Source organism: Ixodes scapularis, unplaced genomic scaffold (genome assembly GCF_016920785.2).
Source record: "Ixodes scapularis isolate PalLabHiFi unplaced genomic scaffold, ASM1692078v2 ptg003039l_1__unscaffolded, whole genome shotgun sequence".
NCBI classification, from domain to species: domain Eukaryota; kingdom Metazoa; phylum Arthropoda; class Arachnida; order Ixodida; family Ixodidae; genus Ixodes; species Ixodes scapularis.
In genome coordinates this window covers 284,331-306,008 of record NW_024610291.1, presented here as the reverse complement: position 1 = coordinate 306,008, position 21,678 = coordinate 284,331, and the positions used below count along the sequence as shown (strand labels likewise).

Below are 21,678 nucleotides of genomic sequence, written 5' to 3'. Positions count from 1 at the left end.
AATATGCACTATGCGAAACTTGTGGAGACTACTACACCTTCGTCTAGAGCAGCTGACCGACTTCATGTGCGACCTATAAAATGATGATGCAGACCACGGCAATAGATAGATTGGGCCTGCTTGAATTTCACGAGTGTACGAATTATTTTTTATTTAAATTTCCTCCACGTAGAAGGGGTCCGTCTCATCCTGTTCTTGAGTTGCAACAGAAGTCCTGGAGGTAAAGACGAGTTTAGTTTTTCCTCAATTGCATTCGCTCTCTCTACTTACTACTTTTTACTCCCGAATCTCTCGGAGATGTGCGTCAAATATTCACCGTTTCGGGCTCATCAAAAGCGCTTTAGATAGTGGCTGAGGGTCTAAACGTAAGGATCAGGTGTCAAAGGCTATAAAAATCTCTGCCGCAAGTTGCGACAGCCCTGAGATAAGGGCCGCCCACACTAGCGAGAAAACGCGCCCGGCGCGCCGATAAATCGGTTAAGCGGGAAGATAAAGGGCGTGTCTCTGCACGCGCTCGTGGCGCTGACTGTGCTTCGGCGACATTTTTTACTTGCCGCGATCGGCGTGCCACGCGCGTTTTCTCGCTAGTGTGGGCGGCCCTATACACTGTCAGTCGCGCTCTGTGCAGACGGCAAAGGGGAGCCCAGGGGTGAGGTGACAGCGCCCCCCACGAATTGCGGCGGGAGGTGGCGATTGCCCCAATTGCAAAGGCCGTAAGAAGAGAAAGAGAGCGCGCGCTTCCAGTCCGGCCGTGCTCAAGGCTGCTGAGGAAGCTTTCCAAAAGCTTTCTCAGCAGCCTCCTCACGCAAGCTCTTTTGGTATATACTCTGGTTCGGTGCACCACGTTCTCATACGAGAAATATCCCACAACTATTCTCTGTTTCACTTTATGAGGTACCGCTGAAAAGGCTACAAGCGCGAGCTCCTTGCTCTAGGGAACATCTCGGCGGCACAAGCTCTCGTGCGTTAAGAGCAGCTCCCAACGCTATGAGCTCGCGCTTCTAGCCTTCTCTGCGGTACAACATTAGACGAAAAGGAGTATAGTTATCACATGGTCACGTGACGACAATACGCGGGGGACACGTGGTCATTGTTTGTGGTGTCACGTGCACCACGTGACCACACTGATATGCTCTGTTTCACCTTGTGTTGTACCGCAGGAAAGGCTACAAGCGCGAGCTCCTTGCTCTAGGGCAGATCTCGGCGGCGCAAGCTCTCGTGCACCAAGGGCAGCTGCCAACGCTATGAGCTCGCGCTTCTAGCCTTCGCCGCGGTACAACATAAGGTGAAACGGAGTATAGTCGCAGACCAATGGGGTCCACAAGGTCACGTGACCATGAACAAGCTGACAGTCAATTTTGTTGTACCCTTTACGGACAAGAATGATTCTTGACGAAATGCTACCAGAACACCCCGCCCACCCCCCTTCCCCCCCCCCCCCCCCCAAAAAAAAAAAAAGACGTATACAAAGGAAGCACCTAAAGCTCTAAGAAATTTGTGGCACAGAAATATTGCAGTCGTAGATATCTTTCCTAGGGTTTAGACGCGATACAGGTAAAATAAGATATTCTATTATAGATCATAATTGTTACTAATATCTATGACCCTAAAATACAATTTATGTCTCCTTCCACGAACAGAAGGACCTTGCTATCATGGTGCAATTAGCAGAAAAAGCATGGTCAGCAGAAAAAGTGCTGACTTGTGAACCGAAAAATGATTTTTCATGGCGAGCCTTTGTGTGAATTTAGCTGGGACCATGTCTTAAAACATGCAAGTGGCGATGGACTGTCATGTTCTAGATGAATGTCGCTTCACGCGAGACCTCTGCTTCTTTGACAGGGCTGCAGTAATCTTAGTCGAGGGTGAGCTCCTTTTCCTGAGACGTTCGAGCAATATTGCAGCTTCCCTGCAGTCCTTGCGACTTCTCTTTGACAGTGGGATCGCTGTTTTTCTCAGCCAGATATTAATTTCAAAATGATGCCGGGTAAGAAAAAAAAAAAAAATCCCTTTTCGGCAGGTACGGCAGGCGTCACTTAAAAATTTTAACCCGATTAATCATTACCCTTTAATCGATTATTTATTCGATTAATCGGTCTCGTTCATTTTCCTTCTTAATATCTCTTTTAAATTCAAAATTACATTTCTTTTTCCTTCGCTTAATATGCGATAAATGGAGCAATAAGATTACAGGAGGACATTTAAGACGGCGATCCCACGGCGGCCATCTTGAGCAAGCCATTAGTTCAACCTCTAGATGGCGGCACTCATCCGTGTGGCCAGAAAACAAGCTCGTGGCAGTGATGTTCCTCCTCTGCTCTTAATTTCCTCCTTTCTGCTGCTCGCCCGTGCACGTTCAGCGCTCAGCGCGTGCTCCCGCTGACACAAATGCCAGCAAACGTGCCGGTGGTGCTAGCAGTGCCCAGTTCGCACAGAAGCGGATCCCAGCTAGCTCACCGACCCGATCGAGTGTAAAGCCCTTCGATGTGTTTGCGCTTTAATCGAGTGTGCCTAGATGGGCAAAATTTGTTCTTTGATACTGGCTTTGATCCGAAGTGCATGGTTGTCAAAGCGATTTCGTTAGAGGCTCGCAAGCCAGTAGCTATTGTTAAAACTGTTTAAGAATTAAAAACATAGTCAATCAATCAGTGAATAATGTTATCAAACGTTAAAAAAACATACTGTAAACGACTTATTTTTCGCGGGCTCAATATTTCGCGATTTCGGTCAAAGCTGGAGTTTTGGAATAATTCGCGAGTTCTAATTTTCGCGACGCTGTGGAATCTCAATATAGATTCCAATGTGTTTACATTTTATCGGAATTGTTCGCGGGACCTATTTTTCGCGAATAGTAGGCGCTTCGCGAAATTCACGAAAATTAGGTCCTCACGAAAATTAAATCGTTTACAGTATATAAGACATGCCTTGTCAGCATTTCGTGAATGAAAGAGCTTTTGCACGACATAAACGTTTAAATTCATTTTCGCCGTAAGTCAGAGCGCAGCCGACATAACAGGTCAATGAGGCCAATCAAGCAGAGCCAGAAAACACTATGTCACGGAGCTCAATGTCCTATAGTGCGTTTTTTGTTCCCGGTCAAAGCAATCAAGCGCAAACCATGTACCATGATGGCCTTGCGCTTTTAGTATGCCTGTTTGTGTTTGTGTATCTTATCGTCTTTGACTGCATTTTGATCTATAATAAAACAAGCAATAGCAGACTTTTTTTTTTTCAAGACGGGTGTTCAAAAAGGCGCTCTATATAACTCATCATTTTGATGGCAGTTTGATCAAACCTGATTACCAATTATCTGACCTTATAAATAACCACACTAATATTGTTGAAATAGTGCGCCGAGGAGGAAGAGGTCTGCATCTTCAAGAAAAGAGTAAAAGTGTATTTTATAGCCCCAGTGACTTAACATTTGTTAGGCGAGTGTGTAGCAGATTTCAAAGTGCTTTTTATAGTGCTTTTGATATTTTTTTGCATTTTTAATTAGGTCTATTTATAATATGATATTGAAACAAATATACCAACGTCTTACATGTATCTTTATAGAAGAATTTTACTGTAACGCTGACATTGTATGTTAATGAATGTTATATATATATATATATATATATATATATATATATATATATATATATATATATATATATATATATATATATATATATATGGGTGGTTTCATCTCAAATCGTGCAGGCAAAAAGGGTCGAATTTTTAATTTCAATGAAAAAATAGATGTTATGGCGCCGTTTCTAAAACCGCAGTCGACACAAACCGTAAGTTCGTCGGATTTTTCGTTCTCGACTTATGAATTTTTAAAGAGGCCGCGGCAAAAATCAGTGTTTTTCACACCCGTCGTGGGTCGGATGTTTCGCTTGATCTCCCGCCATGGATTTTCAGTCCACATTATATTATCTTTTTTGAAGCACTCTGTGGACACATTTAAAAGGATCCAATACCATTAAATAATTTTAGGCCTTTTGCTTTTTTTCTGTAAAAATGTCAAAAACGCCTCCTCGGTCAATTGTTGCCGAACTTTGACAATTAATTACTGGCGATCTACTTGAGTTACACCGATGTTTTTTATGTCCACGCAGAGCCCAAAACACGCTCTTTATATTTATTATAAAATGCCTTGGCTGTATAAAATATCCTTTGCGGTACGTTTACGTTAATATTATGCAAAAACCAAAAAGTACCATTTTTGAAATTGATTTTCTCAAAAAACCCATTTTTTATTTTTTTTTATTTTTTGTTAAAATGCAGATATGATAGTTGTCTACACGAAAATCAAGTCTAGAAAGTGTATATTTTGTTTGCATGTTTTATATTTAGGCCTCAATATCGGGAAAAGACGTCTTTGTTTTGCAAGACCTAAGTCAGACATAGCGACCCATGCGTCTCTATGAATTGTGAAAAAAGTTTTCTTGAATTTTCTTCTGCATTTTGTAATCAATTATAAACGGATTTTGTGGTATTGAATATTTATGTATGTTTTGATAAGACCGGGAACCATGAGATACATATCTAACCAAATCAGCAGGCCTAGTAGACTTTCAATAACCAAAGGGCACAGACGTTGTATTGTTTCAATTTATAAACCTTTCAAAGTAAACTAGCACGACTAGCTATTAGCTGTCATATTACTAAGACAAAGAAAGTCACCACATCGTCGATATATTATATACAATTCTTTACGAAATTAAACACTGGGGCTTGTTCACCGCACATCGCACAGGTCACCAGGGAATGTCCTTTCACTTCCGTAATACACAAAAGTGGTGACACAGAAACGGTCCGAAACACACAGAGAGTGTGTCATGGAGAGGGGTAGGAAATAAAAATAAATAAATAGGAATTAAATTGCCCAACTCCGATCTTAACGAAAATTGCGTTAAAAAAAGAATAAAGCATTTAGGTTCGAGCGGTGGCAAGGCGATAGGTCAACGCCTGGCGGAGAGTCAGATAAAGAAGTCGACGGCGCGTAAAGGTAAAACAAAAAAAAAACAAAAAAAATCAATAATTTAATAAAGACGGGAAAACTCAGCCGCACATGGCAAGAACAAAAATCAACTCCCCCGGGCATTCCCTAAACGGGACGCAACCAAATGCGTGCGAACACGCTCTCTACATCACCGCCAGACCGCTACGCCATGACGAAATAAACCCAACAACTGAACAGTGCTAACAAACAGTTAATAAGAAAACACTGAAAAAAAAAAAAAAAAACGTTCAGAAAAAACCGCACTCGAGAAACAAAGTTCAGCGGGGCGAAGAAACACACACGAGTCGGTCCCACGACATTGAAGTCTGGCAGGATGACGGCGTCCAGATGATGCTCGAATCTGTTCCTCCCTCTATTACGCACATCCACGACGGCTGTGCGGAACAGTGGCTGTACGAAAGAAAGTGAAGAATAGATTCGAGCAGGCGATGCGCGAGAAGGTAACCGAGACTATGCTTCAAGCTTCATATCGGGAGAGGAGCTTTCGAGGTAGTTTCTGCAGTTACTCAAACTTTCTCTTTCCCCTTCCCTTTTTCAAAAGAACACGTCAGCCGGCGCTAACGTTTCATCTGGGGAGAAGCCCACTCTTCACAAACGGTTATAGTTGACAAGGAGGCTGACTTCGACCCAACTAGTCTCCGGGCAGAATACAAACACAAGTGTATTTACCAACACGCTCGTTTTAATGTCAGTTTCCGGGCCTTGTGGTTTCCAAAAGAGATAACCCTTTATAAGGACAGAACGAGCGGGTTGGTGGGGATAATTAAACTTAAACACTCCCTTCTCGTTTTCTTCCTCAAGTTTAATAGATAACCCTTCGGTGCTATCGGATCTCCCCGGAGAGAGAGAGAGAGCACGGCCGTTTCAAGGTAAGGATAGGGCGCTCGAAGCTAAGGCAAACAGGCGGTATCGTTTCACGCATGCACGGATGGCTGGTTTCAAATTTCACCACATCCCTAACGAAACCGGCCCATCTTCGTGTGTGCGTCTGCGGGATTTCTGTCCCGCGCCGCCGGTTTTAGCGCGCACGCGGCGTTGGTTTGGCTGGCAGAACAGTTGTTGACCGTCGACATTGTAAGGCCGTGGTGTCCTCATCCTTTCAGGCAACGATTCCTTTGCTTTCCCTTGTGCAATCTGACAGACTCCTCCTGGGTGGCTGTCACTGTTCGCCGCGTCAACGACACAATCGTACCATTTCACTCCTCGTGACACAGGGTGCGCTGCTCGCTTTACTGTCACGGGCCGTCCCATCTAACACAACGAGCGCGAAAGGTCGTGGTCATCTGCTGGCTCCGAAAGGGCGGGACGTTCATGCAGGCCAATGAGGGCCCCGAATCAATAAGACGTCTGCCGACTCCTACACGTTCAAAATTTACGACACCTGCTGGTCTGTCAAGAAGTGTTGCTTTCTATTTTTGGAACTCCTCCGATGTAGCTTGCCGCCTATAACAAAATTTAAATATTTAATAATTATATCAGGGTGGAAATACTGTATTTCGTTTTTATGTGGGAACGTTGAAAAAAATAAAAAAAACTATTTCCAAGCTTGTGAAGACGCGCAATTCGCAAGTCCATTTCGAGCCGTAAAAACACTTTTTTGTACGATATTGATGCTTAAATGTAGAACATACAAACAAAATATACACTTTCTAGGCTTGATTTTCGTGTAGACAACTATCATATCTACATTTGAACAAAAAATAAAAAAAAATAAGAAATGGGTTTTTTGAGAAAATCAATTTCAAAAATGGTACTTTTTGATTTTCTCATAATATTAACGTAAACGTACCGCAAAGAATATTTTATGCAGCCAAGGCATTTTATAATAAATATAAAGAGCGTGTTTTGGGCTCTTCGTGAACATAAAAAATATCGATGTAACCCAAGTAGATCGCCAGTAATTAATTGTCAAAGTTCGTCAACAATTGACCGAGGAGGCGTTTTTGACATTTTTACAGAAAAAAAGCAAAAGGCCTAAAATTATTTCATGGTATTGGAGCCTTTTAAATGTGTACACAGAGTGCTTCAAAAAAGATAATATAATGTGGACTGAAAATCCATGGCGGGAGATCAAGCGAAACATCCGACCCACGACGGGTGTGAAAAACACTGCTTTTCGCCGCGGCCTCTTTAAAAATTCATAGGTCGAGAACAAAAAATCCGACGAACTTGCGGTTTGTGTCGACTGCGGTTTTAGAAACGGCGCCATAACATATATTTTTTTCATCGAAATTAAAAATTCGACCCTTTTTGCCTGCACGATTTGAGATGAAACCACCCATATATATATATACAGGGTGTTTCTTTTTTTAAGCTTAACAGATTTGTTTAAAAAAAAACGTGAAAGTTACACTTATGCCGGTTGTGGAGTTGAGTTATACGGCCAGGGGGACATATTATAGGAGGCTAATCGTAACGATCAGTCGGATAAATAATTAAAATTAGTTAATTAACTTATCAATCAACAAAAATATACATATGGTTCCAATTAGAAACTTGCTAAGACTCATAAAAAACTCCTAAATCAGTCATTTTCAGAAAGACTTTGAGCGTGTGAGGAGCATAGTACTGCACTGAAGTTGACAAGCGAGATGCTCAGTGCAGCCCTGTCATGTTCCTCCATGACCGGGCTAGAGAGCGCTTTTCCTTGCGTCCTTCCCTCTCGCCTTCAGGATGGCGCAGGCGGACTTCTTGAGAAGCGTGGGGGTGTGACCACACTTCCATGCCCAACACCGCCTGCGCCATCCAACAACTGTTCCCCGACCACTGCGATTGCAAATATGTGTCATTACACTTGTTTGAACTAACTGTAGTGAGTCGATTGAAATAACTTTGGACTTATAATAATTAGATGCTTGTCAATACAAACTCCTTTCTTGAGGAGAGGGAGAGAAAGAGCTGTTCCGCATAAGTCCCTGCAGGCAGCCGGACTCGATCATGACCTGTGGGTTTAAAGGGGTACTCCACCGATTTTTTGAGCCACCTTAACTAACTATATTTTCTGACTCCCCGGCCTTTACTCTCTCCGGTATGCTATTTAGAATCGCGAAATTCATAATAGGTATTGTGAAATCGGCAAATGAAAATGATCCAAAAACCAACATTCAAATATTCGCGCACTTTTCAGTGCCGTGACGTCAGTGGCAGGCAGACTTGCGAGTCGAGCAAGCAGCCAAAAAATAGAATATGCCAAAAATTTGCTCCGTGCTGGAGCGCGGGTACTGCAGCGAGCTTCCCAAGCATTCATTTTTCACCATGAAACTGCTTCGAATCAGTTTAAAACAAAATCTACAGCCCAAACAGTGAACCCCTGCCTTCCACTGACGTCACTTTTTCATTGTTGCCAATAGAGACTTCGAGCTTGAAAAACACGGTGAGGACCAAAACTGTAAATTCAATAACTTTGCAAAAAAACAATATTTTGACCTAATATTTGGGATACTATTTTCACGATATTTGTTGGTTAGTTTAGCAAAATTTCAAGCAAATCGGAGACAATGAAAAAACCAGTGGAGTATCCCTTTAAAGGTGTATCCACACGGCGGACCAAATTGCTCTTTTGGTCCGCGGGCCGCGCATCATGTGATCTTACGTCACCGGTTTTCGAGGTCCGCCGGCGGTCCGCGGCCCGCGCTTGTGAGAAATGCCAATCGACTTTTCTCGCCCGGACCCTAGCGGCGGACTGCGGCGTTTTTAGTACAATTGAAGCGCTAAGTCTGGCAACAAGCTGACTTTTGTTGTTTGGATTGGAATCCAAATCCAAAGTCGTTTTCTTTTGGCGCCAACTGTTGAAGACGAAGAAGACGAACCTTTTGTTGTGCGACGATGCAACTTTTTACTTCATCGCGCTCGTGGAGCGATTCCCCGCTCTGTGAGACAATAGTCGCGACGACTACTCAAATAATCATCTAAAGATGTCCCCGTGCCTTTTTCGCTTCACTTAAGTCCTCCTCGTTCTCAAGAGTCAACGCCAGGGCCACCGCGGCCAAACGCCTCTTTCGTTCAACCTCCATCTTGGCTCCTTACAAATAGCCTCAAAGCAGCTCGCTGCATGCGTTTGGCCGAGCTGTGAGGTCGAGGGTTAGACCGGCTCGTTCGCTCTGTCGTCTGCTCTTTTGGTCCGCCGTGTGGATGCTCATTGCAACCGGGCGGCCCGCGGGCCGCGCATCACGTGATCAATCGGTCCGCGGCCCGGTCCGTCATGTGGATACACCTTAAGGGGGATTCAACCGTTCTTCACTCAATGGGCGAATTTCGCTGCACAATCCTGAGTTTCAGGAATGCACGATGGTATTCATTCTTTTGTGGGTTGCTTATGATAACGTAATGAAGGTTGTACGGCCCTTAGATTTTTCTTTTAGAGTGCTGAAGATTTTAACAAAATCCAGAAATATCACCGTTTTGACTGTTCTTAACGCGTTTGGAGGCATTTTTGAAAATACAATTATTTAGAAGACAAACATGACAAAACGCTTGGCCGTATGTACTAGGGATGCCTCTAATCTTATTTTTAAGACTACGAGGAGAAAGCAAAATATTGTTGTATTTGCGTGTTTGTGTAAATAAAATCACCTTGTTAATTTTATTTCCAACTTGTTAAACGAGATTGCGACACTAGTACTAAATGCATCAAAGCGGAGATTTTCTTGCTGTTGCTGTTGTTGTTTTTCTCTCGAGCTCGAATTCGACCGTGATGTCTCGTTGCTCGTAGATCGGTAGCACGTGTAGCGAAAGCTCACGCTGAAAAGCTCACTGATCGTGGATTCAATCCACCGCCTCTGCCCGTTTCAGTCTGGATGAGCATCGTACCGGCGCGCTGTCAGGTATCACTATTGCGTGATGCACGTTAAAGTCGTCAGACAATCAGCGGTATACTGCACTGTCTTTCATCTTCAACGAAGAAACCAGATGCCCTCAGAGCTGACTAACTTCCCGGTGTATAAACATAGACACGACAGAATTACAATGATGGCTCCGTTGGTCGGCACTTTTTGAACGGTGCAAAAAAGTGTAACTAGTCATCAGCAGACTCCTTGCGAAAGGCTTGATAAGGCTCTGAAGGCGATACTTTTGTTGATTCTATTTTTTTGTGTGCGCTATGTTAGCGTGCGTGGTCAAACGCTTGCATACGCTACAACCGTGGCTCGTAAGCACCCTAAGATCGTGCAGGGTTGAACAGAGATATCCTAATATGTAGGGTGCCTCAATGTCCTTCTGCTAATAGGGAGATGCCACCCTTTGTAGTACCCGATGCCGACAGCACGGGCTCAGGTGTAAAATACAAATAAATCAACAAAAACAAAATGTCGCCATAGCACAGTCAGCTCCACAAACGCGTGCGGGGACACGCTCTTTCACGCGTTTCTGGACAAAAAAAAAAAAAAAAAGTGTGGGACAAAATGGCCAGATATATCTCCACCCTAAGGAAAGCGCACATGAAGGCACCCTAGTAATATGTGTTTGGAAATAAAAAAAAATAGTTGATTGAGTTGCAAAGAAGGCTAAAATACTTATTCCGAACAACATTTATTTTATGAAACATTATTTCAGATATTTTCATTCTCTGTAGACCTTGTTTGGTGGCTAGTGGATATAAAAAAAAGAAGCATGATTTCTATTATTTTGAACAATTACAACATATTTTCTGAACCAACAAACAGGTGCTTACTCTGAGATGCAAATTGAATTTTGACGTTAGCGTTTGGCGCCCGAAACAATATTTTTTTCTAAATTTAACACTTCCCGTTTTGCGGATTACTAAGAATACCAAACGGGCCACCAATAAGTAGAAAATACGTTTTTACCTAAGGTTAGGCGTACGTTTCTTTTTTTTTTTTTCTCTTCACCTTTCTAATTTTTAGGCAAAATCAAATAAACCTCTAAGTAACTTAAGTGCCTTCATAAATAACCTCGGGAATTCACTATTCTATTGTCCGTTATGAGCACCTCTTTCAACAGTGATCTTACTCTATGTCACGGTGGAATGAAGCGGTGCTTGCTACCTTACCTGTCTGGAAACAAATTGGGGTGTGTGTATGTTTATGCAGCCCAGAACATAGTTGCCTCAACGGGCGACTTGTCTCCCAGCAGTAGGTGAGCAATTTAGCCAGTGCAGTACAACCGGTAGCCTGGAGTCTTTAACGTGCATCACGCAGAAGTGATACACGACCGCACGCCGGTACGATGCTCATCCAGATCGAAACGGGCAGGCGTGGGGATTGAACCCAGGATCCCCATGTTATACAGCGCGAGCTTTCGCTCCACGTGCTCCGAGCTGGTGTGCTCTTGCCCACTCAGCCATCGATCCTTTTTTTTTCTTTATTGCACTTCGCCACCGATCCCTCTTTATCTGTCTGGACCACGGTGGTCTGGACTAAAGCCCTTCGATGTGTTTGCGTTTGTCTTGCAAGTGGCATCAAATGCTCCAGTGCACGAGGCCCGTGTCTCGAGCGGCCCTTGGAAGGAGTTGTCGGCGCAGTACTGAAATGAGCGGCCCTTGGGGGGATTGGTGGCCGAGTGGGCTAGCGCACACTCTAGCGCACACATACTCGGAGCACGTGGAGCGAAAGCTCGCGCTGCAGAACCCAGGGATCCTGGGTTCGAGCACCACCCCTGCCCGTTTCGATCTGGATGAGCATCGTACCGGCGTGCGGTCGTGTATCACTACTGCGTGGTGCACATTAAAGACCCCAGGCTAGCGGTTGTACTGCACTGGCTACACTGCTCATCTACAGCTGGGAGACCCGTCGCCCGTTGAGGTAGACCAAGTTCTAGGCTGTATAAACATCCGCACAACCCAATTTTCTTTTTTTTTTTTTGAGCGGCCCTTGGAAGCGAATGGCAGCGGAGCACCGCTCCTCGCACGTGTCTTGCGCGTTTCCACAACAATGGTTGGCGGGACTTGTAAGCGTGAATTTTATCAAATGAATTTAGTCTGCACTTGCCGGCAGGTCCTTCAACTTATGAAATTTAGGAGGATAACTCGAGTGCAACATGGCTTTGTGTATTTGAGTGGCTCTTTTTCGCTGACAGGCAGACAGACGGAAAGTGTCCTTTCTTGCCATACCCGTTGCCAATGTTGTCAGCTGATGTGGACTTGGCGCGCGATTGTGGACGAGTAGTCTATAGTGCCGCGCCACTTGCTTGGACAGTGAACTCCCTGGTACAGTTCACGGGTGGGAAACGGTTGCTTCATGTTGCTTTTGACTCGACTCGCAGAAGTGTGTACCTCGTCGACCAGGTACACACCTCTGGACGTGCAGAAGTGTGGACCTCGCCGCGCAGAAGTGTGGACCTCGCCACTAAATGAGCTATGCTTAGGGTCGGCAGTCTGTTCCCCAATATTGCTGTGGGCGCCGCCATCTTGGTGCTTGTACAGAGCAGACGCAACTGCCAATCGTCATGATTCAAAAGTGTGACTTCCTCGGCATTTGATTCGGTGTTAGGAATCTCGTGTAATATTGCTTTGCTCTGTCGCGAAGCGTTTAACTTTTGTGGAGGACGTAAAGCGTTTCCTGTGATTTCAGATAAATTTTTAGATAACTGGCAGCAATAATTTTAAGCCACAATATGGACAAGTGTTGTTACCCTGAAGCGTAGCTTATTTAGTGGCACTAGGGGAGATCATGGCGGAACAGCGCAGCACTGAGCTAGATTTCAGACGCCATGGTCTTCTATATGTAGTGCCACTAAATAAGCTGCGCTTCAGTGTAACGACACTTCTTCATATTGTGTCTTAAAATCATGGTTGACAGTTATCTGAAGATTCATCTGAAATCCCAGGAAACGCTTTTCCGTCCTCCATTAATGTTTGAACAGTTCGCGACAGAGCAAACCAATATTATACGAGCTTCTTAACACCGAATCTAATACGAGCGCAAACACATCGAGGGGCTTTAACCTGGGGGTGAGTTCAGCGCCCCCTGTGTTGTGTATGATGCCATCAATCCTCCAGTCGTCTTTTCGTCTGCTCGATAGTCTTCCAAAAGGCTTCAGTAGTATTGGCTGTCTCGCTTCTTGACGAGAAGCCCAACGTTGTCGCTAGAGGCGGGACACCTTCGTGTAGTCGGTTCGCCTCTTCGGTGGCAGAAGTGGCAGAAGGTCGGATTCCGCCACAACGGAGTATGATGTGCTCCGCGGTTTCGCTCTCACTCTCGCATACTCGGCATACAGTTGACTGCACACTATTGTCGAAGCGCTGTTTGTACACCAGTGTGCGCAGGGCTTCAGTACGAGCCTCGAACAATAGGCGGCTGCCCAAGCTGTTGTCGTACAGCCGCGTCTCTGCCGTGATTTGCTGTTTTAACTCCGCATACATGGTAAGGTTTGACTTTGTCCGGGCAGCCTCCAACCACTGCACATTCTCCTGTTCGCGGACCCTCTTCCGCACCACAGACTCCCATTCTTTCTCTGTGGTCGCCTCCACCGGTTCTGTGAAGAAGCCAAACTTTTTCTCAAGCTGGTAAAGGCGCTTTCGCCAACCGCTCTGCAGAGAAGTCATCTGTGTATATGCACAACCTCTTGGCCCAGCGGCACCGGTTTATGAGTCGAAGCCGCCCGTCATAGGAAACCTTGCTTGTCGCCTCCCTCGCTTCGAAAGACGACCAGCCCAGGTCCCCCTGCAGTGCCTCATTCGCCACCGTGCCATGGCAGCCCAGCGCTTGGCGTCCCACTTCTCGTTGTCTGCGCTCCACGGCGGTTCTTGTGTCACCTGGTACACACACCACTGCGTTGGTTTGTTCCGGAAAATTTCTGCGCCATCTATGAGAAAAAGTGTGGGAAACAATGAGCCTCACGGCACGCGGAAGGGCGGCGCCGAGAGCGGGGAAGAGGAAGAAAGGAGAGGCTCGTGGTCGGTGCGAGGCTGAGGTTCGAAGGACGGTGGGCCAACAGGACAGACGGTGCTGAGGAGCCTACAAAGAGCCGGACTTCACGAGCCAAGCAAGCACCCGGACCTCAGCGAGCCCAGGAAAGACCCGGACAACACCGAGCACATGAGTATCAATTAAACCTTGCTTAATGATAGCGCTCCCTCGTATGACTTCCTTGGGGCGAATGGAACTCGGCCTGATCGGGCGATATTGATAGGCGACCCACATAACTGGCGCTTCCAACGTGGGGCCCGATCAGTCTGCCGTTGTTTTTTTTCGCTCCCGGGGAGTCCCACGAATCGCGATTTCTAAGTTTAGGTTTGTTTTGTTTCCCCATTTGAATTTTTTTGTTACTCCGCTGGACATCAGTGTTTAACGTTCTGCCGCCATGTCCAGGTTACGGAATAAGGCCGCCCATCCCGAGGCCTCAACCCAGTCAGTGGCGGATATTGACTCAGACGTGGGAGAAGGCACGAGTGGGGAAGCGAGCGTTGCGGCAGCGCTAGAACCCCCAATTCCGGCGGTGAACACGGGAGACGTCAGCGAACTAATGCACGCCATGACGGCGATGTTCGCGACGTTTTCTAGACAGATGGGTTTGGCCCCAGGGGTGGTGAATCCCGCGCCTACGCCCGTGCCTCGCCCGCGGTTGAGCGTGCCGACGCCGACCTATTCGGGCTACTCCGACGCAGCATCGGTTCACGATTTCTTGCAGGACCTAGACGCGTACATTGCCGCGTTGGGCGCGTCGGATGAAACGGCCCTGATACAGATCGTCCCAATCGCGTTGACGGATGACGCAGCGCGTTGGAGGCGAATGCAGAGGCCGTTCCTTTCGATGGCAGATTTCCGGACACGATTCAGAGAGGAATTTCTGCCTCCCGACTATGAGATGCGGATCAGAGATGAGCTAGCCAGCCGTACTCAGCATCCGGACGAGAGCCTCGTAGAATACATCCGCGCTCTCCAGGAGCTCTACTCCAGAGCCGACCCTACAGCGTCAGACGCGGAGAAGGTAGCTAGGGCGATCCGCCAGTGTCACCCTAGATTTAAACCCTACTTGCGCGGACGTGATTTCGCTGATCTGGAAGCACTTGCCAGAGAGGCGCGCATCGTTCAGGCGAGCTTGCTCGCCGAGTTGACGTATCGCCCCCCTCCACGCGCAGAGGAATCTCTGGAGCCGGGTTGCGCCTGGACAGGACGAGGCGCGGGAGCTTGCGACGACTTACGTACGCCGTACGTGGCCGTTACAGGACATAAGAGTGGCGAAACTGCTGTGCCCCGCGCCTTAGATCCCTTCGCTTTTGAACAGAGGCGCAGAGCAGCTAACGCGGGCTCTTCCAGGGCGCATCCCCGTAGGGGAGGCGGCGCAGCCGACCACCGCGGAGTCGCGAATCATTACGAGGGTCGCGGGAACTACAATGACCCCCGGCGCGACACTGCTTCGCGTGATGGTAGCGGCGGACGCTCAGCACACAATGGCAGGAGACAGGTCAGGTGCTATAAACGCAATCAGCTTGGGCATATCAAGCGTCAGTACACATGGACGGCAGCTCTCCCCCCATGGGTCTCAGGGAAACGGGAGAGGCCGGCGCCACTAATTGGACTTCCCGACTCGCGGTTGCCGGCCGCTGCCGAGGCCCCTCATCAGTCTGCCAACGGGGCTGGAGTTGCGGTCAGCGACAGGTCGGCGTTTGCCCCGTCGGCATGTCGGACTCAGGGTTTGACATCTGAGAAGGGGCCGTACGTGCGCGTCGAGATCGGTGGTAACATTTACTACGCACTAATTCGGCGTCGGTGCTTTGTTATTGCAAGAACATGACGGACACCTGCGCCCGGTGGCATTCGCCAGCCGAACCCTTACACCGCCAGAACGCAATTACAGCGTGACGGAGAAGGAGGGGCTGACCGTCATGTTTGCTCTAAAGAAATTCGACCTGTATTTAGACGGGACCACCTTCGTCATTCAGACAGACCACGCCGCTCTCACCTGGATTCAAAGGTTCAGAGAGCCGGCGGGGAGGTTAGCTCGGTGGGCACTCACTTTGCAGCGATACTCCTATACTGTCGAGTACCGAAAGGGCTCCACCAACAAGGTTGCAGACGCACTTTCTCGGGCGCCCCATGATAGTGGTTGGAAGGAGGAGACGCAGCCAGGGGATTGCGAGAGACGAGCTTCCTGCGCGGCCGCTCATAAGCGAGACAGCGGGAAGGGATCGATGCAACAGGAACTCGTCGCAGTGTTAGGAGGCCGCACGAGGGAACAGAGGATCGTGGCTTGGGGTGAAGTGGTGAGCAAGGAAGAGCTTGTCGAGGCCCAAAAGGCAGATGGTTTTTGTCAGCGGGTGTTGGGGAAAATTGCGGAAATAGCAAGCAACACCGGGAACGCTGGCGGTCAATTTAACGAACATATTGATTCATACCTGCTGGGTCAAGACGGCTTATTGCTCCGCTACATTCCAACAATCGACGACGAGGAGGGGAACGACTCTCCGTTCAGGGTGGTGATTCCTAGGAGGCTACGGAGGCGGTTTATCGGATACTTCCACGACTCGGCTTTGGCTGGTCATGGCAGCGGCAGCAAGACTTTTCAAAAGTTATGTCGCGTCGCGACCTGGCCGGGGATGAGACAGGACACACTCCGATACGCCCGTAGCTGCCCAGCCTGCCAGAGAGCGAAGCCGCGAGGCGGAAAGCCCCCAGGCCTGATGCAGCCTGTAGTGAGTCACTACCCGTGGGAGATGGTTGCTTGCGACATCATCGGCCCACTTCCAGAAAGTCCCCGTGGGAACCAGTATTTATTGGTAATAACCGATCATTTCTCAAAATGGGTGGAGTTACACCCGCTGAGGAAGCTGGTCTCGGAGCGCATCTGGGAGAAGTTGTTGGAAACTTTCATGCGCTTCGGTACACCCACGTGTCTCATCAGCGATAATGCTAGCTATTTTACCAGCAGAGTGTTCACTGACTCCTGCTTGGCGCTAAACATAAAGCACAAAAGGACGACACCATACCACCCTCGGACTAATATCACTGAGAGAGTGACCCGAAACTTGAAGAGCATGCTGATCACACTAACGGAGAGACACAGGGACTGGGACGAACGCATTGTCGAGATGGGTTTTGCAATCCGGACGACCGCGAACAGTGCGCGAACCCGTCGGTGAGAGATCTGATAGGGGCTCTGCGCGGCGCTATCATCTGTGGCCTAGAACTTGATCTAATCTCTGCAAGATGTTAATAGAGCTCGTTCTGTCCAGAAATGCCCCCCCGGAGGAACCAGAATGGGCGGCGCCATCCAGGAGGGCGACCTTCCACTTCCCGGGGTACCGGCGGAACCAGCCAGACCAGCCGACCGGGTGGCCAACCCGCTCGGCAGGAGACCGGCCACACCAGCCGACAGGGTGGTCAACCCCGTTGGCGGGAGGACGGCCAGACCAACCGACAGGGTGGTCAACCCGGTTGGCGAAGAACAAGGGGGACCAACCAACAGGGTGCTCAACCCGGTTGGCAGAGGCGGGGTGATCAACCCTGGCCTCGATCACATCAACAGAGGCAGGGCGGCGGAGATGCGGAGCACCGGAGAGCCTCGAGTGACCAGGCGGGCAGACGAGACTCCACCCCACGAGGAGAAGCGGCTTCGACGGCGGCTGGAGAACCAGCTCGGCGCAAGCCACCTCGCCACACCGTGGCCACCTGGACGGCCCAGGACGGCCAAGAGGCCGTCCACTTCGTGTCCAGGGTGCGATGGAGGAACCAGCCCCGTCCAAACCCTTCCCAGCTGCCCGCCCAGATCCCGCAGCCCTTCCGAGGGCATACGCTGCCCCGTTTTTCGCTACCCGACGACCACCCAGACGCCTGCTGGCTGTGCCAAGTCCCGGTGGTCCACCAGGACACACACGAGGCCAGCCGCCGACACACTGACCTCTTGAAAAACATGGGCCGCCCCGCCGGCGTCGCAGCAGCAGTACAACTACTTCGCCGGGATCGGCCAGACCTTCTAGCTCCGGCGGCTCTCGGCTTCAGCCAAGCTACTGGAAGCCGGAGTCCTGCCCCCGACCAACTGCTCGTTGACGGGTTCGTCGCCGAAAACCCGGCGCTCGGCCCCTTCCCCAAGCACACACCGGCCCCACCAGTGCCGGCCCCCCGTTCGACAACTGCGGCCCCATCCGCGTCCACCAACACCAGCGACGCGGATATGAATGAGCGAGTAGAACTAGGCCTGATCGGGAATTGACAGGCGACCCACAAAAGGGTACAAATAAATAGCGGTTGAATCTCCCTTAACGCTATAGACTTAAACGGCAACTCCGGTCAATACTTTTGAATTTGGGATTCCAACTGTTTTCAGCTAAAGCAGTGTCCCTGGATTACAGGGTATTTTTCCCCCCGATATTGTGTGTAGTTTTATATATATCACGGCTCAAAGTTTGGCTTCGGACGTCTACTGTAAAACAAACTATCTGCTAGAGGGATGGCAACACTGATCGTCAGCCGTACGGCCGCCACGTGACCTCACAAGGGTCCTGCGCCAGTGTTCCTTGACTAAAAGCTAACCCGACTTGCCGCCCGCTAAACAGCAGCTAGTCGCATCTTTAAAATCGGTTTTAGTGGAGTACGCGGCTTCACTTTGATGTAATATTTCGGCTAGGGGTGTCGCGAACTTTTGTCGAACCGGATTTTTAGGTCGAACTTTCGGGGTTCGACTGGGTCGAACCGGTCGACGAACCTTCGACCTTTTCACCAGGTTCGAACGGTTCGACTTTGTGGACACTGTGGCCAGACCTTGATACAAGCATGTCTAGGTTTGGAGAATTTTTTTTTGTATGCAATGGGCTATTTTATTATATGAACAGTTGCAATTAAACGAAATCAATTCTTATCTCTGAAGAAGTTAATAACTTAATTTTTTTGTACTGAATTAACTGAAAGAACCAATCAGCGCTGCCCTTGATTCATTCCTTAGCCATCACCATCCAATCCGAAGCCAACTGGCCTGCCTGTCGCGCATGCGCACACGAGTCGAACCTCAATACAAGGTTCGCCGAACTTTTCACTAAAGGTTCGAAAAAGTCGAACCTGGTCGAACTCGAACCGCGGCCGGTTCGCGACACCCCTAATTTCGGCTGTGATAATATTTCGTACCGCTAAAGCGATACCAGTAATTTAGTTTCTTTTCATTTTCGACCGAAGTTATTTGTATCCTTTTCCTCATAGATGGCGCAGACTTTTTCCGGAACGAACGAGTTGCATGCTCGCAGCTGCGCATGCAGGTCGGGCGCTCGGGGTGTGCTTGGGCCTCGGGCTGTTCGCCGTCGATCTCGAGTTAGATCTTCTTCGCTCTGCGCCCGCCGCTGCTGGAAGCGGCCAACGGGCGGCGCGAGATACGAGCCAATACATACGAAGATCATAGTGGCTTACATGACGTAGAATAAGCTCTGATTCCCTAATGGATTCGAAGTTCCAACCACGTTCGAAATTATCGAGAGGACAGGGTGCGGCGTTGCGGCCGTTTGGACCACCACATTCGACACGCAAACGTTGTTTTACAAAAGAAAAATAAAAAGTTTTTTTTTCAGAGCTTAGTTTAAAGCTAGAAAATTGGGGAAAAAATATAAACCTGCAGTTTTGCCCTTCCTATGTCCTATTAGCGGCGAGATGTTTCGGTGGCGGCCTCGTATGGTTACCTTTCGTGACGTCATTACCTTGCGAACAACAAGTTCGAAGGTGTTTGTATTAGCATGGCGGAAGCTTGAAATCATAGCGCTCTTGAACCAACACTGTCAACACCGTCAAAATTGAAGTCCTCACATTCCTCTTATTTTTGTCCATAAGATCTCCTTTGCTGACGTCATAGTCAGCATGTGGCCAATCGTGGAAGACCGACCACCACGACGCTTTCGGTCGCGCACGTCGCCAATATCGGCCTGCTCTTCGTCAGAATACTGGTTTGCAAACCCGTTCCCAGGAGGTGTGGAGTAAAGCCCCTCTATTCTGGGAAAAGTGGCGTCATTCATTGTTGTGGACATGCTCGTCACGTGCCGCGCAGCACTTCTATACTCCGTTTCACCTTATGTTGTACCGCAGAGAAGGCTAGAAGCGCGAACTCAGAGCGTTGGGAGCTGCTCTTAACGCACGCGAGCTTGTGCCGCCGATATGTGCCGTAGAGCAAGGAGCTCGCGGTTGTAGCCTTTCCTGTGGAACATCATAAGGTGAAATAGAGTATAGGAATAACATGGCGTCTGAAGTCTAGCTCAGTGCTGCGCTGTTACGCCATGATCTTCCCAAGGGCTGCACGTCGCACGTGCCTCGTGCATCGACGCACCTTGCGCTACTTTTGAAACACGAAGGCGCTTCAGTGTGAAGACTGCAAAAACGCCCAGAGAGAGACTGGCAGCGAGCAGGATAACTGCGATAAATAATGAGTTTATGGAAATATATGAACAATAATCCCGTTTCAGTTCGCATTTAGAAACTAACAACAGACTTCTGTTCGCAAAAAAAAAAAAAAAAAATATACATATATATTAGAATGCAGACGAATGTTTGTTTTATTTTGTCGTCTGCTCTCCGTTCGCGTAACTCTGCTGGGCGCGGAAGACACGTAGGGAGAATCTAAAAATGTTATACAAATAGTCAAATACAATGTGCCCCCCCCCCCTCCCCCCCCCCCCCCCCCTCTCCCGAGGGGCACCAAAATTTATTACAACAAAAAAAAAAAAAAGTTAAAACGCTGATTCTCCACCCAAATGTAGTGCTAGAGGTCCGAACCAGAAGCCAGAATTTCACCTCTAGCCCTTATATTATAAAAAAAGTAGTGCGTGATTTCCTGAAATTTTAATTGGGAAAAAGACTGCAGACCGAGCTCTCGAATGCATTGAGCTCTATGGCGCCAGTCACCGAAGACGGGCGAAAATGGGCTCCTTGGTCCCACTGAAAGTTTCGGGAAATTACTTTTAACTTTTGCATAAAATAACGGTTTGTGCTGAAGCATTGGCGTCTGGTTCGGACCTCTAGCGCAGTATTAGCTCACAAAATGAACGTTCGGGAGTGCATAATTTATTTTTGCGGCTAAAAAAAATATTTTTTTTTTGGAAAAGGGGGGGGGGGGGGGGGGGTGGAAAGGGGAGGACACGTCTAGTTTTTGAGAAAGGAAGAACCGTGTTTTCTCGGCCCGGGTAAGTAAACTATGCATCGCAGAAAGCTCAAACGCCGTGTGAAGGTGATAGCCGGTGGGAAAGAACGCGGAAGTTTGAGACATGACGTTACCTGGATCAAATGATGATTGAGATAGACGAAAAGTTTCTCTCAGCCGACGTCCACCTAAGCCTAACATTGCCAAAACAAGAAGTAACACTTTGGGTTCATGTAGCACCTATTTCAGTAAAAAGGAAAAGAAAAAAAAAAACTTATCAGCAAAAAAAAGAAGACAATATTCTCTTTCTTACTGACAAGTACTTTTCACTGATATAAATCCCACAAGCGTTCACAATGTCACTTCTTGTTTTGACGATATTAGCCTTAGGTAGACGTCGACCCAAACAAAGTTCGTCTTTCTCAATCTTTTCTTTTAGACAGGTAGCGTTACGTTTTCACGCTTTCGCGTCTATCTATGCCAACCGCTAGCGTCACGTTGTCACTGAGTTTGAGCTTTCTGCGATGCATAAATTATTTATACGGGCTGAAAATCACAGGCCTCTTTTCTCGGAAACTTGCTTATTTTGCGCTCCTGTAACACTGTTCTAACCTTGGGAGCTTCAGGCATATACTTCTGTTTTATAGGTAATGCATTCA

General features: G+C 48.0%; 1 protein-coding gene across 1 annotated transcript; it reads left to right on the top strand.

The window, feature by feature from the left end:
* The first annotated feature begins 13,796 nt into the window (after window positions 1-13,796).
* LOC120849593 (glutenin, high molecular weight subunit PW212-like) lies at window positions 13,797-18,185 on the top strand. The gene is made up of 3 exons (XM_040221832.1): window positions 13,797-14,011; window positions 17,145-18,094; window positions 18,180-18,185. Exons 1-3 carry the CDS (start codon window positions 14,008-14,010, stop codon window positions 18,183-18,185), a joined length of 960 nt encoding a protein of 319 aa, XP_040077766.1. The 5' UTR covers window positions 13,797-14,007.
* The last annotated feature ends 3,493 nt before the right edge of the window (window positions 18,186-21,678 follow it).